This window comes from Pogona vitticeps, chromosome 5 (genome assembly GCF_051106095.1).
Source record: "Pogona vitticeps strain Pit_001003342236 chromosome 5, PviZW2.1, whole genome shotgun sequence".
NCBI lineage: Eukaryota > Metazoa > Chordata > Lepidosauria > Squamata > Agamidae > Pogona > Pogona vitticeps.
In genome coordinates, this window is record NC_135787.1 from 102,287,181 (window position 1) to 102,314,542 (window position 27,362).

At 41.3% G+C, this 27,362-nt stretch overlaps 1 protein-coding gene across 1 annotated transcript in view; it reads right to left on the reverse strand.

The window, feature by feature from the left end:
* Positions 1-2,020: 2,020 nt before the first annotated feature.
* Positions 2,021-27,362, reverse strand: part of FBLN1 (fibulin 1) — a 91,098-nt gene continuing 65,756 nt past the window's right edge. Inside the window, exons 15-17 of the mRNA XM_020804010.3 lie at positions 24,544-24,686; positions 23,358-23,489; positions 2,021-4,053 (exon numbers count right to left, since the gene is read on the reverse strand). Of these exons, the coding sequence (XP_020659669.2) occupies positions 3,914-4,053; positions 23,358-23,489; positions 24,544-24,686 (415 nt within the window). The 3' untranslated portion in view covers positions 2,021-3,913. The remainder of the gene's footprint in view (positions 4,054-23,357; positions 23,490-24,543; positions 24,687-27,362) is intronic.

A 27,362-nucleotide genomic window follows, 5' to 3' on the forward strand; every position in this document is an offset into this window, starting at 1 on the left:
TTATTAACTTTGTGGACTTTGCAATTATTTTGAATCAGGAAAAGATTTTCAACATATGAATAGTTTCTCCTAAGAATTTAAGAATAATTGAATCTAATAGTACTAATGAGTAGAAGGGGTAAAGATCTTCACTCATCCTACTATTGACATGGTTTTTTACCAGAGAAAGAGAAGCTATAACACTTCCTCTGTAAATTAAGTATTCATTTGTTTTTACAGACAAACATGTCAGTAAAATTATTGTAACCTAAGGCAATAATGAACCCAGGTTATAGTCTTAAATAGGTGGAATTTTCTTTTCACCCTACTGAACACACACAATCTTTTCAGAAGTGGAGAAGGGCACAAGGTACTTTGTGACCCTTTTTCAGAAGTCGTCTGCATGGCAGCACAGTTACTACATGTTCCTTTCCCTCACTCCCCTCGCTGGCACCTCCATTCACCAGCCAGTGTGCACTGCTCCATCCCTCTCCATCACATGATCTTCCTGTCTGGGTAGGAGCCTGGACTTCTCTTCTCTGCCTCCTCCAGCAGCTGGCCACTCAAAAGCAGCACTGTAGGAATCCCTGCCCTATCTAAGGGCAGCTCTGCTCATCTGAGTAGCCAGCTGCTGGAGGAGGCAGAGAAGTTAAGGGAGGGATGGAACAGCGCGCTGGCTGGTGAGTGGAATTGCCAGCGAGGGGGTGGGAGGAAAGGAATGTGCAGCAGCTCTGTTACCATGCAGACAACTTATGATGAAGGGGCACAAAGTACTTTGTGTCCATCTCTATATGGAAGCTAAACTAAGGATTGGGCCTGGTTCATACCTGGATGTGAGATCATTGGGTAATGTGAAGGATTTCCAGATAGGTCAGGGAACGAATTCTGTCAGCTACTGCCAGTCAGAACTGGCTACTGGGCTTGAAGGACCAATAGTTTGATTCCATATAAAGCATCTTCCTCTGTTCCTAATTATGAGTTGATAGCAATTGACAGAGAAGTTGTCTGAGGAAACAGTATAGTTTCTTTTTCTTTTATTTGTTAAAATGTCATTGCCCTGAAATTTTGATACTAGTATGCACATGAACACCTCCCCCATAATTATGTTAAGTAGGGGGATCTTCTATATACTTCTGTTTAGCACATAATGCTTATTATGGACAATCCTACTGAATGTGCACTTCCATGAAATTTGTTTCTAACGTCAGAATTCTCCATTTCTAAAATACCAGAGGGAGGCATTGAGCATTTATAACAGGAGGTGAGCAGAGTACAGCCCTCCAGATGAGGTGAGACTGCAGCTATCCATCTGCCCCAGCAAACATGGCCAATGGTGATGAATACCAGGGTGCTGCAATCCCACCATAGCTGGAGGACTGCACCTTTTCCACTCCTGACAGGCTCAGAGTTAGTACCTTGCAGTATCTGGAGCCTTTTAGGAGCAAGATTAGGTCAATAGGCTTATACTGTTTTCTTGCCTGAATGTCAAGGAAAAAAAAGACAGAGGGGTGATATGACAACACTTTTCAAATATTCAAAAGGCTGTCCTACACAGAAGGGGCAGGATCTGTTCTCAATCATCCCAGAGCGCAGGACATGCAACAATGGGCTCATGTTACAGGAAGCTGGATTTTGGTTGAATATCAAGAACCACCTCCTGTTAGAGCAGCACAACAGTGGAACCAATTACCTTGAGACGTGGTGAGTGCCCCAACACTGGAGGCATTCAAGAGAAACTTAAACAACCACCTATAAGGCCATCAAGTCCAACCCCCTGCTCGAAGCAGGAATACAAGTCAAACCTCCTTATAGGTCTCTTCCAACTTCATGATTCTATGATTCGATGATGTCCATTTATCTTTGAGTGATAGATAGCCGGTGATCCTCAATGATTTATTATATTCCCTTCTGATTTTGAGCCTGCTCTTTGTCTCTGCACTTTCTCCAAACACCTTTCTCTCTAGCTTATTTCTTATCATGTATGTTGCAAATGATACCCCATTATTATATATATATTAAAAGCAACTGTATAAGCCACTGGTAAAAATAAGAAAACCAAAACTGAAATAGTTTATTTTCATTTTCATGAGAAAAATGATACATTATTGTGAGAAACTGTTGATACACACAACATTCATTTATTAAAGGGAGTCTCTACATTGTTGGTTCACACTTACGTTTGATACACAGAAAGCCTAGCACACAATTCTTCCCATCCCTCTTATGAGCAACTGTAGCACTTGAAAGAAAGCAGCAATTCTCTACACAAAATTCTTTGAATGCTCACAATATTATAAGTTCTAATTTTATTTTCTGTACTGGGGTGGATGCCCCTTTGTAATATTGTCAGACACCATATTTAGTCTAACAATAGCACTACCTGAAAATGCAAATTCTATTTTTCTTTTTATGTGTCAGCACAGAGCAAAATCCATATCTGGTTACATTTTTTAATTCAGTACTGCAAATAGAATTATCTTGGGTGCCCCTAGCTGTCAGTTTAAGGCTAGACCCAGATTATATAGTATGCATTTTAACTTAGTCTCTGTTGACAGGCTGGGTATCTTTTCATATTGCTTCAGTAACTTGCAAAATCTGTTAGTGATGCTAAACTTCTGGCAAAATGGGACCGTGGGAACAATGGGTCTGTCATATCACCCGCCACTTCGGAAACAATTTCCCAAACTATGAATGCTTCTTCTTTCTATTGAAATCAGTGCTAAAATAATAATAATAATTATAATAAACAAATCTTCTACAATACTGGTGTAAGAAACAAGCGCAACAAAACTGTATAAAGGATTATTGTCTACATCTGTAGGAAGATGATATCTGAACTGCTAGATAGCTCAGTGGTTTAGGTCTGTGTTTGCAGAGCCAGAGGTTGGGAGTTCAATTCCCCACTGTGCCTCCTTGACAGTGACCAGACTTGATGATCCACAGGGCCCCTTCCAGCTCTGCAATTCTAAGATTATTTTTATTATCATTATAAATTATTATATCTGTAATGCCCTCAATTGTTAATTCATGTGGCTCTCACAGATACAAAATTTCTAATTCATGAATGTTCCCCCAATCAGTTCTAAAATTTCAGAATATGTAACTTTAGAGAAGATCCTCAAGGCCATTTGATATGCTCAAATCAGTACTTTTCTAGACCAGGCTGCTTGGAAACATTAGTTTGTGGAATTCAATTCCCATGGCTATGAGTTGTGCAAGCTGGAGGGCTGTTGTAATTGTAGCTTGGGCTACAACTTTTCCAAGCTTGGACTAGGCTACTATATCTCCATCAAATAAATGATGTATTACTTAGTGAGAGCTTTTTTTTTTTTTTAAATCATTTATGGCCTCAGTACCCCAGGCATAACAGTGTTTAATACTCCCAAGTAACTTATATAATGGGTGCTTTTGTGACCTCAGTTCTTTTCAATGAGACCCTAAAATATGTGTGTAAATGCATGCACACACTGGACACTTGAAGGGAGGTTGTGAGACACTGCAGCACACCCACTCCCTTCACGGGAGAATATACAGAGTACCAAATGTTAATAGATGCAGTATTCTACAAAACTGGGAGTGGGCTTTCATCCTGCCAAATCTTGCATGCAGCATCCTGTCATACAGACTTCTACAAACCAATCAGCAAGGTTTAAAACTCAGTGGGAGGTCAGAGCTTCTAAACATGCTATTTATATAATTATATATACAAAATATGACTAGACTGGACTCAAGGATATTGCTCCATCTTACTACTATTTTAGATAGTTTTGCTATTTGTCCTTTAATTCAAAGATAAACCAAATATGTTCTTTGAAAAGAAGGTTATTTTGCCTTATTCATCCACCCCAGCTCATCCAAAGAAGTGTACACATTTCTGTGGGTTTGTGGCATTCTCTTACAAGCTCTCCTGCTTCCATCAAAATAGTTGGCCCAATCAAAACCAGTATTCTGAAACAAAGATGTACACGTTGACAATGTTACGGTGCGAGACAACCCCTCCTACAACATAGTTCATCTCCAGCTTCAAGGTGGCATAAAAAGGGCCAATTATGGGCTTTACTTGACGAACCACACCTAGAGGGAAGGAACAAAAACAGCTAAAATTAGTATGACAAATATCACTGGTCTCACTCCTGCCATAGCAGAGCTTGGGTGCAATTAATTACAAAAATGTATCATCTGTTCTTAACTCCTTTTTGCAATGACACCACTGTGGTATACTAGTTAGTGTGCTGGAGTGGGACTTGGGAGATACACATTGTGCCATGAAATTTATTTGGATGTATCTGTGCAGCTGGTCAGACTATGGGTGTTCAGTCTTTCTCCGAGTCTGACCAACCACACAGAGTAGTTGTAAAGTGAGGAAGAAGACCATGAATGCTGTCTTGAGCTCATTGAAGGAAAGGTGAGAAATCAATGTCACAGACAGATATGTAAGTTACATTGTGATTGCAAGATTCTGAGATAATGCAATTCCTTTTTGTGGTAGAATTGTATTCTAATTACTTTTATGATTATAGGGCTGTGTGTCATCATTCCATAGGTGTGTTTGGTAACATAGGTTAGTGTAGGATCAACACGGAAGACTTTTGTCATAACAAAGAGCTTTAGTGGTATGCACCAAAGTTTTATCTGTGTCCAAGCTTGCTTTTGTCCATCATTTTCCATCTTTGCTCCTTTATTACAGTCTCTTCTAAAAGCTGGTTATGTTTCACAGCTCTGCTTCTCTTCTCATGCCCTCTGCATGACCAAAAAAATTATTGTCTCGTGGCACAGTGGTTAAACTGCTGTACTGCAGCCAAAACTGTGCTCACACCTGGGGTTCAATCCCAGGTAGCCAGCTCAAGGTAGACTCAGCCTTCTATCCTTCTGAGGTCAGTAAAATTAGTACCCAGCTCACGGGGAGGGGGCAATGTGTAGCCTGCATAATTAACTTGTAAACCGCCCAGAGAGTGCTTGAAGCACTATGGGACGGTATATAAGCAGCACACTTTGCTTTGTCTGGAAAAGATATGTTTTTATCCCATTTGCATCAGTCTAAGGGCAGCATCAAGGCCATGTTTGTATTAAGCCAAGGCCTAACTTTAGGCATCTGGAGCTGTGAGTATAAGATGATACCACTGTGCCATTAATTAGCTGCTTTGAAGAATCTCTGTTATCATTTTGCCCTTTAGTAATTATCTTCTTGGCTGGCTGGATAGCTCAGTGGTTTAGGTATCTGTCTTCAGAGCCAAAGATTGTGAGTTCGATTCCCCACTGTGCCTCCTGCAAATAAGGCCAGCCTATGTGCCCATTGGCAAGCTCCATGGCCCCAGGGTTCCTCAGAAGAAGGGTATGGTGAACCATTTCTGAGTATTTTCCACCTGGAAAACCCTGAAAAAGGGTCACCATAAGTCAGAATTGTCTTGAAGGCCCATGATTATTATTCATCTTCTTACCACAGTACCAATTAATGAGTTGCTCTCTTATCATTCTGCCAGTTTAGAATGAAATCATTGTGGTTTTAGCTGGTGTGTCGGTGTCAACAGCAGTAAAAGTATATGAGGTCCCAAAAGTCTTTGTTAGGGTAATATCAACTGCAGGCCATTCCCAGCTTGGTGCTGTTAAAACCCCTTGGAACCACTGGCTGCTGTTCTCCAGGGGCTTCTGGCAAGCAGAAATGGTGCAGGTCGTATCTCATTTATTTTGCTTTTATTTTATTACTTTGCACTATTTTGCTGAATTGCTGCTATTCTTTGCTGAATTATTTTAAGCTAGTACTTTGTACCATATTGTTGCTGCTACCTCATGATCATTCCTTCTGTGTGATTTTTCTACTGTGTTTTTTTTTCCTATTTCATTGTCTTCTTAAGAAAAGTTTTGTAACCCTTCATCACTAGTGTGTTTACTGTCTTGCACATCCAAAAGAACTTACTGCCACTCAGGCAAGATAGTAAGCTGTATCCTTCTCCAGCCTAGCACGGGGCACCAGTTGTCACCTCTGTCTCATCTTAGAAATGCTCCCTTTGTCAATCTAAAGCTAGCAGGAAAATTGCCAGTATTGCAATTTCACTCTAGAGCTTTCAGTAGCAGAGACACCTTTCCCAGCTGAACACGGTTCCCCAGTGATGGCGAACCCATGGCATGCGTGCCACATCTGGCACGCAAAGCCCTTTCTTCTGGCACATGAGTGAGTGGCCCTCCCCATTTGTCTTCCTGTTCTGGGTCCTTTAACTTCCTGATTCCCCCTTTAACTTCCGTCCTCATGATTCCCCCTGAAACTGCCACTTCCTGTTCCGGTTCTGATCTTCTGGGCGGCACGGCAGCCATTGGTTTCTTCCCCACCCCCTCATTTTGGGCACTCAAGCCAAAAGAAGTTTGCCTCCACAGCCCTAGAAGCAGAGCTTCTCTCTGCCAAAAAAAGGTCCCACTATCTCATCCAACCCTACCCATGTCTCAGTCGAAGGACCTTTCTTAAGGTGTCCTCATCCCCAGCTTACATAGACTGAGTACATGGTGTAGTCTCTGTACATGTGCATTTTAATGGATGTTAAATCCCTTTCCTCTGTATCATATTGTCTTCCTATCTGGAAAAGTATAAGTCTGTCTTTTCTTCAGGTTAAGAGACTCTTGTGGTAACTAATAAGCTAGTTAAGAAGCAGGAGATGATGATGACAGAAATAACAATGAAAACAATTAAACTGGTCTATCACTATCTCCCAACATAGCATATAAGACTTCAGAACAACTAAAAGAAAGAACAACAAAAGTTAATGAAATCAGTCAATCAGCCAGCCAACCAATCCTCATTCTATAGAGCAGTGGTCCCCAACCTTCGGTCTCCAGATGTTCTTGGACTACAACTCCCAGAATCCTTCACCACCACCTCTGCTGGCCAGGATTTCTGGGAGTTGAAGTCCAAGAACATCTGGAGGCCCAAGGTTGGGGACCACTGCCATAGAGCACAGGAAGTGAACTCAACATCTTGGAAAGTTATAAGCAATTAATAATGGTGGTGGTGGGTTGAATCCAGTTTTAGGTGCACATAACTAAGGTAGCTAAAGGACTCTGTCCTGCCATCAGTATCACAGTCTTCCCATCGCCACCAAATGCTACACAGAGAATCAAGGACATGGAGTGAGCCATATGTAGGGCAACTGAGAACCTCCCAAACCCAGTGGAGTAGAGCCAGAGATGTAACCACTGATCCTGGTATCAGATTCTTTTTAAAAAGGACTTGCAAATATACTTTAGTTATAGTCAATACAAATGATCTCCTCTTTTTTAAAATCCTGAATTTAAACAGGAAAACACTCTCTAAACTATTTTTCTGCCCTTCACCTTAACTTATTTGTGTGTTTTCTTTCCCTATGGTGAATATTCCATTTTAAGATTAAGGATGATTTTTCCATTATGTAGAAATATTAAAATTCTTATATTAATGCTATACTCGTAGATTCAACTCACTGTAACTTCTAAGAACACTTCTACCATATATTATGGAGGAAAGCATTTCAAAATCTGTATTCTTCTCTGCAGATAGACTACCATTTGCAGTGGAAACAAACCACAAAACTGCAGATAAGACTGCAAATCACAGCTTTGCTTCCCATAAGGAACACAACTCTTCCTCTTATCCCATCATTGCCTTTGGATGAACAAATTTTACAGAGCTTTTAAAACAATACAAAACCTGTGGAACCTATTCACCAGAAGCAACAGTGAAATTGAGTACTGTACTATACACAATATCAGGAACAGAAACTGCTCTTTCCTATTGTCTTCTACTGTGAAAAAATTAATCTATTAGACCATGGGTCACTGGTAGTGTCCTCTCCAATTTAATTTCTATCTTTGCAGTTTCCTGTCCTCCACAGTACATAGAGCATATGGCTACTGTTCTTCAGCGGCTGAAAGAGCAAATATAGAATAATGATAGGGTGCAAAAATCCAAAACTTCTGCTGAACTGAACACTTGAGGATAGTTACTGGAATCTGAAAGTGGCATTTGATTTTTGAAGGAAATACACAATTTAAGGCATGATTATCTGATATACGTATATCCCATTCAGATCTTACTTGAGGCCATGGGGAGTATTCAACAGCATTTATAGAATTCCAGAAGACCTCTCTAAGCAGTTCCCTAAAAACACATTGGCTTAGGATCTGATGGGAGAGATAAATGTTTGCTTATGCCAGCTGTCAGCACCTTTTTTAAAAATCCCATGATGACCTCAGAGTTCTGTCCTATTTAAATATTAACTAATATCTTCAGCATGTGGTGAAATAGCACACTTTTCACCACATCCATTTTCATTTCCATATTTCATGAATGTGCTCCTTTCGAGCATCTTCCCCGTGTCCCGAAATATTACATGCAAGACTCATTATCTTGGATTGATTTCACCATCTAATCAAATCAGTTTGGATTGGCAGTAGGTATGATGGAGATGGAATCTTTCTGGAAATAGATCTGGCGATGGCAGAAACTACTAGAAATGTTTTCCTTTCAGCATTATCTTTGACCTATAATCCTTTGAATAAATAAGAATCATTTATCCCAGTGCATTTCTTTCTCAGGAGCAAACTAAATAAAGTTAGCATTTTGTTAGAAGCAGAGCTCCCACAAAATATTTTTTAAAAAGGATGCCTCACTCTCTATCTTGTAAGTGTAACTACTCAGACATGGCATTTTGAACAAGCTGTATGTCTAGAAGAAAGGGGATGTAACATCAGCAAATAAACACATTTAACATGTGGTTTGATCCTCCCTCTGCCCATGAACCAAGAATGTACATATACAAAATGTGATATGAAAACCAGCAGCTTTTGTTGGAGAGATTCTTGTGAATCTAGAAAGATATGGACAGTCTCTGGGTCATAAGAATACAGGGTAGTCCCAACTGGGGGAAGGTACAGTGGCACATGAACTCTGTTTCCTGATTGAGGTTGCTTGGTTAGCTCAGTTCTAAACTTTTTTGAGATGTATGTGTTACGTCTCATCTTGATTGTTGACAATGATACGCAAGCTATGCCATGGGCAAAAAGAGAAGATCTCTGTTACTATTGACAGTGGTGATGTGGGAGGCATGCCCAGCCCAATCATGGTATTTGTGCAGATGAGAAAAACCAAGCTCTACCAGGTAAATCTAAAACAGTGGTAGTACGAACAAAAAAAACAGACTTCAGATCAGCACCAAATTTGGTACAGATGTAGTAGAAAGTCTGCTCTTGTTCTGTGCCAGATTTGGGACATTTGGGCAAACGGTTTTTGAGTTATAATTTTTTTAAGTAGCATTATTTTACCTGTGATTGGTCTTAGAATGGCAACAATAAACTGTACTGTATTGCACATGATTTTACCACTGTGTAGAACCAACAACACAAGAGGCAATTCTACACATGGACATCACCAGATGGGCAATACCAAAATCAGATTGATTATATTCTCTGCAGCCAAAGATGGAGAAGCTCTATACAGTCAGCAAAAACAAGACCTAGAGCTGATTGTGGCTCTGATCATCAGCTTCTTATAGCTAAATTCAAGTTTAAAGTGAAGAAACTAGGAAAAACCACTGGGCTAGTCAGGTATAATCTAAACCAAATTGCTTATGAATACACAGTGGAAGTAAAGAACAGATTTAAGGAACTAATTTGGTGGACAGTGTGCCTGAAGAACTATGGATGGAGGTTCGTAACATTGTACAAGAGGCAGCAACGAAAACCATCCCAAAGAAAAGGAAAGACAAGAAAGCAAAGTGGCTGTCCAATGAGGCCTTACAAATAGCAGAGAAGAGAAGGGAAACAAAATGCAAGGGGGGTAGGGAAAACTGAATGCAGGCTTCCAAAGAATAGCAAGGAGAGACAGTGCAAAGATATAGAAGAAAATAATAGAAAGGGAAAAACCAGGGATTTCAAGAAAATTGGAGCTATTAAAGGAACCTTTTGTGCAAAGATTGACATGATAAAGGACAAAACTGGTAGGGACCTCACAGAAGAAGAAGACATCAAGAAGAGGTGGCAAGAATACATAGAGGAATTATACAAGAAAGATCTGGAGGTCCCAGATAACCCAGATACTGTTGTTGCTGACCTTGAGCCAGACATCCTGGAAAGTGAAGCCAAATGGGCCTTAGAAAGCATGGCGAACAACAAGGCCAGTGGAGGTGATAGTATTCCAGTTGAACTATTTAAAATCTTAAAAGATGACGCTGTTAAGATGCTACACTTAATATGCCAGCAAGTTTGGAAACTCAGCAGTGGCCAGAGGATTGGAAAAGATCAGTCTACATCCCAATCCCAAAGAAGAGCAGTGCTAAAGAATCCTCCAACTACCGTACTATTTCACTCATTTCACACACTAGCAAGGGTATGCTCAAAATCCTACAAGGCAGGCTTCAGCAATATGTGGACTGAGAACTCCCAGAAGTATAAGCTGGATTTCGAAGAATCAGAGGAACTAGAGATCAAATTGCTAACATGTGCTGGATTATGGAGAAGGCCAGAGAGTTCCAGAAAAACATCTACTTCTGCTTCATTGACTATGCAAAAGCCCTTGACTGTGTGAACCACAGCAAACTATGGCAAGTCCTTAAAGAAATGGGAGTGGCTCACCACCTTAACTATCTTCTGAGAAATCTATATGTGGGAGAGGAAGCAACAACCTTAGGCATCCTTCAGTCTCGAAAGACTATGGTAGCGTGCTCTGTATGGAGGGCTTGGAACAGCGCCTAGTGTGGCTGAGAAGGCCAATTCGAGAGTGACAGTCCCTTCCACACTGAAGACAAACCCAGTCTGTCCCCTGTCCGGCTCCCTGGTTTTGCTGCTTATGTGACTTCCTCTTTGCCTCGGCCTGCTGGGCAAGAGTCTCTTCAAATTGGGAGAGGCCGTGATGCACTGCCTGCCTCCAGGCTGAACGGTCAGATGTCAGGGTTTCCCATCTGTTGAGGTCTATTCCTAAGGCCTTCAGATCTCGCTTGCAGATGTCCTTGTATCGCAGTTGTGGTCTCCCTCTGGGGCGCTTTCCCTGCACTAATTCTCCATATAGGAGATCCTTTGGAATCCGACCATCAGCCATTCTCACGATGTGCCCAAGCCAACGTAGGCGTCGCTGTTTCAGTAATGTATTCATGCTGAAAATTCCAGCTTGTTCTAGGACTGCTCTGTTTGGAACTTTGTCCTGCCAGGTGATGCCAAAAATCCGTCGGAGGCAACGCATATGGAAGGTGTTCAGCTTCCTCTCCTGCCGTGCACAAAGGGTCCAGGACTCACTGCAGTACAAGAGTGTGCTTAGAACACAGGCTCTATAAACCTGAATCTTCGTATGTGTCGTCAGCTTCTTATTGAGCCATACTCTCTTTGTGAGTCTAGAGAACATGGTGGCTGCTTTGCCAATGCGTTTATCCAGCTCGACATCTAGAGAGAGGGTGTCAGAGATGGTTGAGCCGAGGTACACAAAGTCATGAACAACCTCCAATTCTTGTGTGGAGATGGTAATAGAGGGAGGTGAGTCCACGCCCTGGCCCATGACTTGTGTTTTCTTCAGGCTGATTGTTAGTCCAAAGTCTTAGCAGGCCTTGCTGAAATGATTCATGAGTTGTTGGAGGTCTTCAGCAGAGTGGGCAACAATGGCTGCATCATCTGCGAAGAGGAAGTCCCGCATGCATTTCAGTTGGACTTTGGTCTTCGCTCTCAATCTAGAGAGATTAAAGAGCTTTCCATCTGATCTAGTCCGGAGATAGACGCCCTCGGTTGCAGCTCCAAAGGCATGCTTCAGCATGACAGCAAAAAAGATCCCAAAAAGTGTTGGTGCGAGGACACAGCCCTGTTTCACTCCGCTTTGGATGTCAAAGGGGTCTGATGTTGAGCCGTCAAAAACTACAGTGCCTTTCATTCCCTCATGGAAAGATCTGATGATGTTAAGGAGACGTGGTGGACATCCAATCTTGGGAAGTATTTTAAAAAGGCCATCCCTGCTAACCAGATCGAATGCTTTTGTAAGGTCTATGAAGGCCACTAAGAGTGGCTGTTGTTGTTCCCTACATTTCTCCTGCAGCTGTCGGAGGGAGAATACCATGTCAGTGGTGGATCTATTAGCTCGAAATCCGCACTGTGATTCTGGATAGACTCTATCTGCAAGCACCTGGAGCCTCTTCAGCACAACACGGGCAAGCAGCTTCCCTACCACACTAAGAAGAGAGATGCCACGGTAGTTATTGCAGTCACCCCTGTCTCCTTTGTTCTTGTACAATGTGACGATGTTTGCATCCTTCATGTCCTGTGGTACTCCACCTTCCCTCCAGCAGAGACAAGAGACTTCATACAGTTCGGTGGTGATGATCTCCTTACCGCATTTCAGCACTTCAGCAGGGATGTTATCCTTTCCAGGTGCCTTGCCGGAGGCGAGGGAGTCCAAGGCCGCTTTTATTTCTGCTAGGGTTGGTTCGTTGTCCAGCTCTTCCAAGACAGGCAGGCACTCAATGTTATTTAATGCTTCTTCGGTTACTACATTCTCTCTGGAATATAGCTCAGAGTAGTGCTGTACCCAGCGTTCCATCTGCTGTGCTCGGTCCTGGATGAGCACACCTGTAGCAGACTTCAGGGGAGCAGATTTCTTCTGTATTGGACCTAAGGCCTGCTTGATACCGTCATACATTCCTTTGATGTTACCTGTGTCCGCTGCTAACTGTATCTGAGAGCAGAGCTGGAGCCAATAATCATTGGAGCATCTCCTGGCAGCCTGTTGGGCTTGACTGCGAGCAGCTCGAAGAGCTTGCAAGTTGTACTCGCTAGGACAGGCTTTGTATGCTGCTAGAGCTCTTCTCTTATCCTCGATGGCTGGCATTAACTCCTCTGAATGGGCTTCGAACCAGTCAGCCATCTTTTTGGTCTTCTTGCCAAAGGTGGACAAGGCGGTGTTATAGACATTGTTCTTGAAGTGTTCCCATCGTTCAGATGCATTTGCATCAGCCGGACCTGGAAGGGCTTCCTCAAGTGCTTGGGTAAATTCCTTCACTTTTCTTTCATCGCAAGTCTTGCTGATGTCAATACGTGGTCTTCCTTCCTTTTTCGTGTGATATACTCTCTTTGTTCGTAGTTTTACTCTACTACACACCAGGGAGTGATCAGTATCACAATCAGCACTCTGGTAACTGCGTGTGATCGTAATACTAGGAAGGCTGGAACGTCTAGTGAGGATTAGATCAAGCTGATGCCAATGCTTGGATCTTGGATGCCTCCAGGAAACTCTGTGTTGCAGCTTCGTGTTAAAGAATGTGTTGCTGACACAAAGACCATAATAGCAGCAAAACTCCAGCAAGCGTTGGCCATTTTCATTCATCTTTCCAATGCCAAAACGGCCTAGACAAGTGGGCCAAGAATTATGATCAGCACCAACTCTAGCGTTAAAGTCTCCAAGAATGAACAGTTAGAACTGGATATGGAACAACTGATTGGTTCAAAATTAGGAAAGGAGTACGACAAGGCTCTATATTGTCTCCCTGCTTATTTAACTTATATGCAGAATACATCATGCGAAAGGCAGGACTGGATGAATCCCAAGCTGGAATTAAGATGGCCGGAAGAAATATCAACAACCTCAGATATGCAGATGATACCACTCTGATGGCAGAAAGTGAGGAGGAATTAAAGAACCTCTTAATGAGAGTGAAAGAGGAGAGTGCAAAATATGGTCTGAAGTTCAACATCCAAAAAACTAAGATCATGGCCACTGGTCCCATCACCTCCTGGCAGATCGAAGGGGAAGATATGGGGGAAGTGACAGATTTTACTTTCTTGGGCTCCATGATCATGGCAGATGGTGACAGCAGCCATGAAATTAAAAGACGCCTGCTTCTTGGGAGGAAGGTGATGACAAATCTAGACTGCATCTTAAAAAGCAGAGACATCGCCTTGCCAACGAAGAGTCGGACACGACTTAGCAACTAAACAACAAAAGAACCAAATGACCTGAAATCTCTGGCCAATTGAAAACAGATGAAACACATTGATAAGACAAAATTTGCATACCTAAAAAGGCCCATCTGTTTTAGCCAGCTTTATTTTTAATTTTCACAGGAATTGAGCCATTTGTGGCTCTAATTCCCGGTTTGCAATCAGTGCTTTTGTTCAGTTTCAGTCTCCTCAGCAATGGTGGTTGGTGCATAAACTTGGATTATTGTGATGGTGCATAAACTTGGATTATTGTGATGTTGAAAGGTCTGCCTTGGATTCGTATTGACGTCATTCTATCATTTTCGAGATTGTATCCCATTACAGCTTTTCCCACTCTTTTGTTGACTATGAGGGCTACTCCATTCCTTCTACGGGATTCTTGCCCACAGTAGAAGATATGATAAGCATCTGAGCTGAATTCACGCATTCCTGTCCATTTTAGTTCACTGATGACTAGGATGTTGATGTTTATTCTTGCCATCTCCTGTTCGACCACCTCCAGCTTCCCAAGGTTCATAGATCTTACATTCCAGGTTCCTATGCAGTATTTTTCTTTGCAGCATTGGACTTTCCTTTCACTTCCAGGCACGTCCACAGCTGGGCGTCCTTTCGGCTTTGGCCCAACCATTTCATTAGCTCTGGAGCTACTTGTACTTGTCCTCCGCTCTTCCTCAGTAGCATGTAGGACACCTTTCGACCTGAGGGCCCATCTTCCAGCATCATATCTTTTAGCCTTTTGTTTCTGATCATGGGGCATTGTTGGCAAAGATACTGGAGTGGCATTGCCATTTCCTGCTCCAGGTGGATTGCGTTTAGTCGGAACTCTCCACTATGTCCTGTCCATCTTGGGTGTCCCTGCACTGCATAGCCCATAGCTTCTCTGAGTTACTCAAGCCCCTTCGCCACGACAAGACAGCAATCCGGGAACCCATTACTACCCCCTCTTATACAGCCAGCCAGGAAAACAAGCAAAAAATGTGCAAGATGGAGTATTTGACACTTGCAGTGTGACTAGTGACTGAAAAGTCTTACATGTGTCTTTCTGGCAAACCTCAAATAGTAACATGCTAATATTTGGCTCAGGATATAGTAATTATAATAATCTGTTTGTTTGTTTCAAATTTGTAAGTACCTTATTGCAAGTAACTATATTTCTATGACACATAATAATTTGTCAGGGAGACATAGCTGTAATCCTTCCCTTGTCCCCTCCCCCAAATAGCATCAAATTTAGTAACATTACTTTTGTAGGACTAAAAATGTTTGGGAGAGCTTTTCCAGTGGATTCCCCCTATCCAAATTTATGCCATTGTCTTATCTTTTAAGATAGATGTTGTTTTTCAGAAAATCAACTGAAAAACAGTAAAACAAGTAACAAATAACATGCCAAGGTTTTTGTGATGTAACTTATAGTGGGTCACTCGGCTTGGGGCTTGCACTGAGTTAAATAATGAATAGGTTTTTTTTAAGAAGTAATGTTCCACCTTCTGATTTGCTTCTGGTCTTCCAGGTTGCTATCCTGTTTCTTTTTCTCTCTCATCACATTATAAAATAAGGTATTGGATTTATGTCTAAGATGGAAACTATCTTCATACTCTACATTTGTTTCCATCCAGTTATGATCAACAGTGGATTATTTCCTCCCCACTCCCTGGGCAAACATAGCTATCTTTGCTTTTTTTTATCTGACCTTAGGATGGTGACGGTCACAGTGATGCAGAACCTGGCTAGGAAAACAACATCATCATCAACAACAACAACAACAACAAAACCAGGGCAGCCAAAGGAGATACATGATTTCCCACTTGATCTCTAAAGCCAGGTTTCTAGGTTAGGGCCAGCTTGGATCTTGACAACAGCTTCTCTAAGATGTGAATACCTGGGCAGCTTCACAGTATTGCCGTTCATTTTGTAAGGTGTCACTTGCAGCCTTAAAGCACAGCTGAACTGGAGGAAAGGGTAAACAGAAGTAAAGCCTCAGCTTGTTCTCTTTAAGCCCCTTTGCAGACTTTCTGTGACATACCTTTTTGTTTTGTTTTTTTTCTTTTAACCAGCTGTCAGTGAAGAATTCATTTTCAGCCTGTACAGAAAAGCTCTCTTCCAAGCCTGAGGGTATTATAGAGCACTATAAAGATTTTTCCTCAGCTCTGTGTTAAGAGTTTTGTAATGCCACATATATCCAGGCAATACTGTCAACTGCAGGTTGTTTTTCCACCCACCTGCCCCCACCCTGCTAATAAGCTTTTAATGTAGCCAGAAATGAGCACTTATTATATGTCACTATTAACCCTTAAGCAAATGTCATAGGAAGTTAAGCTAAAATTCTTGTTCAAGATATTGTGTGGTTGGGTGATCATAGGCCTAATCTCAGTGAGGCACTGCTTAGTATCTACGGTAAACTAGAGAGAGAGAGAGATGCCAGTGTCCAAGAGTGTCTGGAACAATGAGCAAAAGTTATCTGTTGTACATGCATACACAAAAATAACACTAACGTGATCAAAGTTCAAACATGTAAAAAGGTTATTGCTGCCCTCCATTACACTCCAAAATAACATGTTAAATATATAATCCTTACTTGTAACATGTTTTGCCCAAATGGTCCATAATAAAAACATTTTTTAAAACTGTATTATAATTAATGATGATGAGCTGTCAAACTGATTTCCAACTTATGCCAACCTTCCCCAGACACGGTTTATCCATCCCTCCTTCTGCCGGTGCCCTGAATCTATGCAGCTTGCCCTAGCTACATGGCGGAGCATGTAAACCCAATTAAATACACTCTGGGTGATTTCTGTTGGCCCTTCTTCTGGAAGCCATAATGGAGATTCAAGCTCCCTATCCCCAGCTCTGCTGGGCCTTCCAACCCACTGAGCTATGCCAGCTTATAGGGGTGAGAGTTTTGTTTCTTTTGGAATACAATTCCTGGAATTTACCAGGAATTCCCCAAGGCAGGGAAGATGCTACCTAAAAAGAATAGTTTTAAAAGGACCTTTTCTCACCTCATGTGGGTCTCCATCACCATTATATTGGCCTGTCAGAAAAAACGGAATCCGATGGTGCCTTGGAAGGGCAATTGCTGTTAGTGGTGAGACAGCTGCCCTGTGTGCATACACAGGGTTGCTTTCTTTTAATCTTCCGTATTGTTCAAAGGTTAAGTAAAGATGTTGAGAGGCATAGGATGAGAAGGACAAGTAGCCTTTCGGACTGCCAAGTCTCCACCATCCTCCCTGGTTTTATGGCTTCCATTTAAAAATATTCATAAGTGTTACCATTGCTTATAGTACTTGTGGTTATTGGTTGTATTAATCACTACAAGACATGCTCCTCTAATTTGTTTCTAGAAAGATTTGCCTCAGATTGGGGGTGGTGGAAAATAAACATTTTTCAAATATGATGGATGTTCATTCTGTAGCTAGTATCCAAATGAGCTGTACAAGTTCCTTTAAACAACAACTGTTGAACTTATTCTTTCTTTTTACCCTAATTCAACATAGCCAGTACACTCTATAAACAGTAAGTCACCAGGCTCATCTTGCCCCCCCCCCGCCCTTCACATTAGTGTTCAGGGGAATTGTTGATCTTGCTCACCCCACACAACCCCCAGGCATTGCAATCAAATGCCAGCATTGACCTCTGAGAAGTACTGGCACAAATGAAGTCCCACAACCAGCTCTATGAAGGCACAACAAAATATTTATAGGTGTTCGTGTGCGTTTAGCCTGAACTATAGGGATGTCACAGTTCAGTAGAGAAAGTATACAGGACTGGGAGTAAAATTAAAGCTGAATCAAACTGGGATAGGGACTAGCTGGTTCTTTTTTGTCAGCATTCTCAGTGTAATCACTGATTGCCTGAAATGCTTTAAAAATCTTAGAGGAGCGGAAACAAATCAAGGGAAGAGTGTTCAAAAAACAGTATGAAAAACAGCCCACGAGCACTGAAATTTTCCAACATCAACACTAATATGGTTTTCAAGGTACAGGAGACATTTAAGGAGTGGTTTTTACCAGTGCCACTCCTTCATGAGTTTCCATGGATGAACAGGGATTGGACCCTAGGTGGCCAGTGTCACACTGTCCCTCACTCAGTCCACTGCACCACACTGACTCTCATGTTTCTATTAAGTGAGCCAAAAGATGGGGAGGGCAAGGAGGCATAAAACTGCATGCAGGTTTTCAGTCACCAGGAAACATGCTGCAAAAGGCACTGAGGTAAAGGAAGAGGGATGAGGAAATGGGAGAGACAAAGGAACAATATAGTCTAGAGGGTAGGCTTCTTTATATACCCATCTTGTTTCAGTTGTGGTGGAGGAGGGAGAAACAGCAGATATTTAAATATGTCTCAGATGATATTTGGCTGGTTTTGGATTGTAGCAGGAGGCAGCCCTGTGTTATCTGAGAACAAAGAAGTGAGGGGAGTTTTGATCCTCCATTGGTGTAAACATGAAATCTATCCAGCTGTGCAATCCGTGTCCCAAAACTTGTTTCACCTGAATGTTTTTTACCAATCCCATTTTGGATTCTTGCTTCTATGACTTGTTTCCTGCAACTATATTGAGACATGCATGTCACTGGCATTTAACTCTTGCCTGGGATCGCTCTTCCTCAGTGCTTTCATTGTTTCTTTTTAAAACTCAAAATGATTGCATTTAAAGATCTTGAAGTGGGTGTTTTATTCTTTGAATTTGGTCAGCATTTGGCATATGCAGCAGCTGAGAAGGCTTCTTTTTCAGGAGTTCTGTTTCAAATACCAAGAAGACTCTCATCTCCAAGTGATGATGGATTGATCGTACAATGGCTTGCAGGTGAAATCCTCTGGATTAGGGTCTCTCTTCTCCTTAGTAAATTGAATCACTCTGCCATGGGGCAGCTTAGAGCCACAAAATGGTTATGGAGTGAGCTTGTCACAGCCAAGGTAACAGAATGAATATACTGAGCTAAACTGAAAATGCCACCTTTAGAACCTTTGATGGATAGAATCCCGGCAATGTATCTGAGTATAAGATGCTAGGCTCTGACAAAAAGGGAGAGCTGGTATGTTTCTTCCTTACCTATAAATGTCCCAAGGACATCCATCTGGCTACTGCTAGGTGAGGTGTGATCTAATAATAACCAACAAAATATCTTTCATTTCTCAGTGAAAAATAAAGGCCCTAGTTATTTGCACTAGACATAAATGCAAAAACCAATGTATTATTAACTAGTCTTAGTATTGGTGGGAGGAGGCTAAGTGCACAAAATCATCCCCTACACTTGGCAAGCAGTATGTAGTCCCTGGTAGGCCAGTTCAAATCAGTGGTGCTCCGTGTCTAGCCTTCCATGTATTTTGAACTACAGCTCCCAGAATCCCTCATCATTTTCTATGCTGACTGAAGCTTCTGGAAGCTGTAGGCACAAACATCTGGAACACTGAGAACCACTGACTTCAATCAGAAATGTCTGCCTGGCTTTCTGTGTCTGTATAGTTGACAGAGTGGTTTCCTTGTTTCATTTCAAACCATTGGCCTCAGAGCTGAACGCCAGGCCAAGATCTGTGCATGGCAGTTCACAATTTTGGCTTTGTCCAGCTCTGACTGTAGTAATATTTTAAAGAGTATTGCCAGTGTAGGAGTAAGCGCAAGGAATGAGTTAAATCACAGAATGGCTCTTTCAAGTTCAAGAGGCAGGCTTAATAGCAAACTGGCTATGTGATACAAAATACAAGCAGAAACCAGACATGAAGGTGAACTGCCGGAGGGGCTTACATATTTCAAAGTGGGACAAGGGGGAGGGAAGTGTAATTATATCTTATAGCAACATAGACAAGCCAAAAGAATACCTGCAGCACCTGAGCATAATAACAGAAACTCCAAGGAGGAGAGGATTGAGAAGATTAACCCTATTCAGCTTAACACCTACAGCATCCTGGCATCTCTGTGGAGTAATGAGTGATGGTCCACACAATATTAATAGTAGGCTCTTTGTCTAAATTATTGGGTATATTGTGATAAAAACAGAAATTTTGCTTCATATTTGTGTAGTTCAAGGGTGGGCAATACGTGATCTCTGGACAGAAATTGTAGAGATCCAATTCATGCTTGCTGATTTGGATCCCTACAATTAAAATTAAATTCTTCAAAAAACTTCCGGTTTATGAATGTGGGATATTGTGCTTCAGTACCCACGATTCGAAAAGCCAGGAAATAGCCCAATATTGCTGCAAAATATCGTGCCCATGTTGGTTGCCAACAGGAAAAACGATGCCAAGCTTTACATAGCTCAGGGCAGCCGGAATGTTGACAAAAATAATGAATGAAGAATCAGAAATTTTGTGTTTCTCAAGAACACCTATAAGCACATGCCATTCACCTTTCTTTGACATATCCATCTAAGACTTCTTCCCAGTGATCATGTGACATGAAACATGATCTGGGTAAACTTACTTGTGATTAAACCAGGTAAACTTACTCATGAGTAAACTGGGTAAAATTTGCTTTCAGATCATCCCCAGCCACAAAACAGAAACAAAAACAGACAACCTCCACCCACAAAAAACAGTAATTTCACAGCTTAAATGAATGAGGCGCTAAATATTATATATATCTGTAAATATCTTCACAAGCAGTAGATAAAAATGTCTGAGCAGGAAGGAATTAACCAAGTTCTTTCTCAGTCATACAGTGGCAGGATCAAAAGTTCAATCTTGTTTAGAATGCTGGGAATTTATAAGAGAAAGCTAGTAAACGAAATTAAATGACACCTGCTTCTTGGGAGGAAAGCGATGACAAACCTTAACAGCATCTTAAAAAGCAGAGACATCACCTTGCCAACAAAAGTCCGAATAGTCAAAGCTATGGTTTTTCCTGTCGTGATGTATGGATGTGAGAGCTGGACCATAAAGAAAGCAGACCGCCAAAGAATTGATGCCTTTGAATTGTGGTGCTGGAGGAGGCTCTTGAGAGTCCCCTGGACTGCAAGGAGAACAAACCTATCCATTCTAAAGGAAATCAACCCTGAGTGCTCACTGGAAGGACAGATCCTGAAGCTGAGGCTCCAGTACTTTGGCCATCTCATGAGTAGAGAAGACTCCTTGGAAAAGACCTTGATGTTGGGAAAATGTGACGGCAAGAGGAGAAGGGGACGACAGAGGATGAGATGGCTAGACAGTGTCTGCGAAGCAACCAACATGAATTTTACACAATTACGGGAGGCAGTGGAAGATAGGAGGGCCTGGCGTGATCTGGTCCATGGGGTCACGAAGAGTCGGACATGACTAAATGACTAAAAGACGAGTAATAGGTTCACTGGGGAATTGTTTTTGTATAACAGGTGGCTGTATCTATATTTTGTACAGGCCCCTTCTGTATTTTGTTTTGTACTACGTTTCCATGATGCTTTTATTGTTTGCCATTGACTACCTTGGAAGTCACATTTTCGGTCTAAAAGTGGGAGAAAAATTCTTCTGACAAGGAACAAATGCAATATGCAGATCACATGACCTGGCCACACTACATTCTCCAAGAGCCGCTGCAATGTGCACTTGGACAGCATAATAGTATAATCTGGAAATTCCCTCCCTGTGGAGGTGCAATTGGCCTCCACCCTCCTGAGCTTCCTTTTTTTAAAAAGTATTTATTTAAGGACAGGGTAGGGTATACAGAAAGTAAGGGGGAAATAGGGAAAAGGGAAAAGGGGTTAGGGGGATAGGAGAACACAGAGTATACAATCATCCGATCAATTCATTGCTTATGAGCTTCCATAAGCAAGTGAAAACCTGGCTTTTTACCCAGGCCTTTACAAACCTTACCCCTTTGTAATACTGATTTTGTATTGAGTTAATGCCGGCCCATGGTTCACCAAATGGATTGTTGATTTTATATGTTAATGTTTTTTCTTAATTGTTGTATAGTATATTTTTGTTATTTTCCTGGAAGCTGCCTAGAGTAGTGGCTTACCCACTAGGGTGGGGCACAATTTTAAACAAACAAATAAAAACAAAAATTGCCAGCAAATCCATCACTGTTACATAGTTGCTCTTACAAAATCATGCTCCACTTAGTAGCTGTTTTCCTAAACATCTCTTGGAGGCTAACAAACATGTTTTAACAAGTCCCCACTTGGCGCTGAATCTCTCATCTCAGATTGATATATTATGAATTATACCCACACTGCTGATTTGATTTGCCTACAAGGCAATGTGAGGCAATAGCACCACCTTCAGGAAAACCTATAATAGGTAATCTAGTTTTTTATCAGAATTATTTTCACCTGTAAATTTCACTTACAATATATATTTTTTTAAAAATCATATTTTCCTATAATAATAATAATTAATATAAAATGTAGAATTTCAATGTAAGTTTTAAAAAGCATGTTCCTGTTTCTGCAGCTTCACCAAGGAAGAGTCCTACTCAGCAATGTCTACAGAAACAATGATGTGGCCTCCGTTACCTTCCATTTTTCTCATATTTCCTGGAACTGACCACCAGTTAGTGTAGAATCTAGTCTTGATCAGTTCTAGAAATTGAAGGAGCTCTCTGGGCTCACTGTAAAGAACAATGCAAACCTTTGGAAGCCTACCTAAAATGTAGCAGTAGTACTAGTAGAGTCTGCTGCAGCAGCAGTGGTGGTAGTGATGGTGATGATGTCATCATCATTGCTAGTTATTTATTATGCCTTTGACCTGGCCAAACCAGACCAGTTCTACCTGATCAGCATAAGAACACATAAAACCAACACCCATTAATTCAGCCCATTGGTCTATTTAGTCTATTACTGTATATACCTATAACTTCCAAAGTATGATCTGGAGAACATAACATTTTGGAATGTACACCCCATTTCTCCATGTGAACATCAATCCTGGAAGAAAAGCTTTCTGGCAGCTTTTCTACCACTACAATGCTGATCCTCCTCCAGTAACAGGGAAGACCACAGTATCCCTTGATATGCTCAGGCATGGCTGGCCGATGCACAGATGAAAATTGGGCAACCATCCAACTGGGCAACTAACATTTCATTGGTTATCTGCCTCAACCAGGGCATTTTTCAAGAACAGAAGCTTTGCCTGAGAGTTGTTGAGGAGGTCTGGCCAAGGGGGCAGAGGGACTGCTGTCTTTCCCAAAAACTAGTGTACCCAGTAAGACAGACCACTTTTGGTAATGCAGAATTTTTAAGATAATCATTAACATTTGGAGAGAAGAAACATGTTTAAAAATCTTTCATCTTACCTATGTGTTTCCTCTGTGTGTGTATGCCTCTCTCTTGTAAACATGTACAAATTGTAAGGTATCCAAAATGTTGGTTGTGCAGAGGACAGAGTGGAAGTACCATTTTGTGATTATACATTAATATTAATTATATTGGATAATATTTTCTGATTTTATTATTGCATTTTATCACAAGTTGCTTTTCAAAAGCTCCTTGGATTCTGGAATAATAACTTTTAAAAGGTCATTTTCTTACCCACAGTCATGCCATCCATGTAGCGCTTGATTATATCAAAAGAATCCCGTAAATTTCCTTCTGTTATGTCAAATATAATGTCTGCCTGATTGGCTGGGTATGCTGGTGTGATAGCCCGAAGGAAAATAATCTCTGAGGAAGAAAAAAGATACCATTAAGTTGAGCACAGAAATGGAGAAACATTGCGGTTGGAGTGAAGTAAGCTATTCTAGCAATTGCTACTAGATAAAGAGAAAAGGCCTCTTCCTACATAGAGAACTCTCTTCTGTTATCCACCAATCAGAGCAGTACGCAATGCGGGGATCTTAGCTGTAGCTCCAGGTTAGGGAGTGCCCTCCTTTTGGAGGCCCAAGTGGTGTCAACATCACTCTCATTTTGCTGACGAGTGAAACCTGCCAGTTTATCTAAACATTCAAGGCCAAGAGAGAGATCATGGGTTGGTTTTCAATCTATCAGAGTTTTTTCTTTTTTTTATTTTGTTTGAATTGTTAACTTGGTTTAAAGTGGTTTACGTTTTTTTCAAAGTGCTTGAATAATTTGCGATTCTTTTAAGGCGACTGCATCCTGTGCAAAGATCTGCCGATATGGCTAGTGATAAATTCCTTAACCAGTCAACCAACCAACCCAACAAGTCAAGTGCAGTGATAACAAATTGATGGCGGAGATCCAGCAGTAAGTCATAAGTAGAGTAGACCCATAGAACCAGCAGGGACTTGCTGGACAACTCCTTCATAAGTTCCATGGACTCAATGGACCCACTCCACTTGCAACTTGCAACTAGATTTCAACCATTATATTTCAAGGTACTATCAGACCTCTTGGAGGTGCTTCTAGTGAAGAAAGAACAATGGCACCCAAAAATTTAATAATGATGAAATCAAAGTACTGGACATCTGTGATTTCAGACCATTTGGAAGGTACGCAAGAACTAAAGAAGAGTAACCTGAAGGAGGCAATATTTGCAAGTGCTGCTATGTAACTCCTTCGCTCTATTTGAGCATAATGGAAACATGATGTAAGCCACATTGGGATCAATGTAAGCCTTGAGAAAGTTGAGGAGAAAATATTTTTAATTAATTAATTTAATTAATTAATTTAATTTCTGTAAACACAGATTACTGATTCTTAGAAATGGAGGAATTATGTTTATAGCATAGGCTATTTCTACAGAGCAAGAAAACTTTACCTTCAGGCCTTGTAAATTCTCTGAATGTAGGCAGTGAAATGACCGTGTGGGAAATGGTGTGAACTGGATCTAACACACAGTTGACATCATTTGGTCGGCAAGACTTAATGCAACGGACAGTATCTGTTTTCTCTTGTCGGACTCTAAATAAAAGTAGGGAAATACAAATTGAATAAAGAATGGATCATTTTGTATTGCAAAAAAAGCAAACAAGCAAAGAGCACTGCAGGTACATTTCCAATCCCAATCATACTGTACTACTCACACATAAGAATTTCGCACTCTGATGATCTTTTGGACATCTGTCTGGAAGATTAATTCATTTAATTTTAAAGCAGATTGCAGTAGCTTTAGCTGTCAGTAGCACAAGTCTACAATTTGCCTAAGTGTTTGCATTAATGGTGTGTTGGATGCCCTAATATAGCCAATGGACACCATGGGATGTACTCCAAGTAAATAGATAAAGGATTACACCGCAGGTCCTACTGATTGCACCTGCAGAAGATTAACTTAAAAGGCTACTTGTGGGTGGATTGCACTTATGTCCCCCACCTGCACCTTGTTGGTTCAAAGATACAAAATGTATAAAAACTGTTAAAATGAAAGAAAAAAAGATCACTTATTTTCTTCAGAGGAATAGTAGGCAATTCTCCTACTAAAGATGTGGCAGATTCCAACTAAAATATGCATCCCATAGAATGTAAGTAGCCATCAGCAATTCAAAGAATCCAGCGGAATGCTTTTTAATCATGCATGCATAGTTTTTAATCAGAAGAAACTAAGAGGGTGAGCAGATGGAGCTATAAAGATCACACTGGATCACACCAGAAAGGGTGGCTTTGCTGGGTGAGATCATTAAAATAACCTTTAAAGTGACCTTTATGTTCAAAAGGAACCTGGTCCTAATCACTCCAACCCACTGCAGTCCTGCTGCTGAAAAGAGGCCCTGGAGGTGGAAGAGAAACAAGCGAAGGTAGAGGAGGACAATGCTGAGGAGGTAGCAAGCATAGTGGAGGTAGAACCATGGAAAAGAGTCACATTTAGGAGTAAAAGGAGGAGGAGACTATCTTCACCAGTGGAACTCTGAAACTGCTTTCAGGTTCTTGATGAGGAGTCTCACAGACAGCAAGCAAGCAAAGTCAAAGAGGAGGCCTTGCAGGAGTATATGAGAAGGACTGAAACTCAGCTAATCACAGGCACTGAACCCACACCCTACAAAAAGAGAAGAGTACAGTGGTGCCCCGTATAGTGACGATAATCCGTTCTGGAAAAATCGTCGCTATACGGATTTGTCGCTATGCGGAACAAAAAAGCCCATATGAATGCATTAAAACACGTTTAATGTGTTCCTATGGGCAAAAAACTCACAGTTATGCGAAAATCCTCCATACGGCTGTCATTTTCACTGCCCAGTAAGCGAGGAAAGGGCGCGAAAACACTGCGGGTGGCCATTTTTTTTACCCGGCGGCCATTTTGGAACCACCAATCAGCTGTTAGAAAAAACATCGCTATGAAAAAATTGGTAAGTGAAACAGCTTACCGATCGTCGCAAAGCGATGTTTTACCATTTGGAACATTGCAATGCAATCACTTTTGCGATCACAAAAAAAGCCATAGCTATGAGGATTCTTCGTTAAATGGGGCGCCCATTATGCGGGGCACCACTGTAGTTGTAATAGGAGAATCCCCGCTGTGTGGGATGGAAACTGAAGTATGCCGAGAAGATCCATGGACCCGCCAAGTATGCTGTCTCCCAGATTAAGAATGTGGCAGAAGGATTGCCGTCATTCATAAAACGCACAGATACATATCCCTTTCTTCTCATCGATGTGGGAATGAACAACACAGCCAAGAGCAACTTTGAAGAGATCACAGGAGACTTTGAAGCTCTGGGAAGGACACTTAAGGACTTTGGAGCCCAGATAGTTTTCCCCACCATCCTACCAGTACTTGGAATAGAAAGGGAAAAGAAGATACTCTGGGTGAATGACTGGCTACAAAGGTGGTGTCAAAGTGAGAGATTTGGGTTTTGATACCATGAGCTAAGCTTCCTGGAAGCTGGACTGCTAGCAAGAGATGGCTTGCATCTCACAAGGATTGGGAAGAATGTGTTTCGCCACAGCATGAAGAACTTCATCAGGAGGGCTTTAAACTGAATTGGAAGGGAAAAGGAGACACGAGCATAGAGGTAAATAGATGAAGTCTTACACATAATAAGAGGAATGGATCAATGGAGGTCAATAGTAACATTAACATAAATAATAATATTCATTATAACGTATAAAGAAAAGCAGACTACAAATCATACAATCTCTGGTGTCTATATACAAATATCAGGAGTATGGGAAACAAAGAAGAACTGGAAATCTTAACTTAGAAGGGTAAATATGACTTGATAGGAATAATTGAAACTTGGTGGACAACTCCCATTATAGGAATACAACAATTGAAGGATATAAATTGTTCAAAAAGAGCAGAAAGAATAGAAAGGGGAGTTGGAATATATGTCAAAAATACGCATTCATGCAAAGAAATACAGGAGGAGGAGATTGGATGTCCCATTGATAGCATCCGGATCAATGTAGCTGGGGTGAAAAACAAAATAAACATAGTAGTTGCTGTTTACTACATACAGTACCACCCAGTCAAAGAGAGGATGCAGATAAAACTTTTCAAAAACTAATTCCAAGGATTTGAAAGAGACACAATGTAGTAGTGATGGGAGATTTCAGTTATCCTGATACCTGTTGGGATGCAAATTCAACAAAGTATGGTCCTTCCAAGAAATTCTTGGCTTGTGTGGCTGATAATGTTCTCCT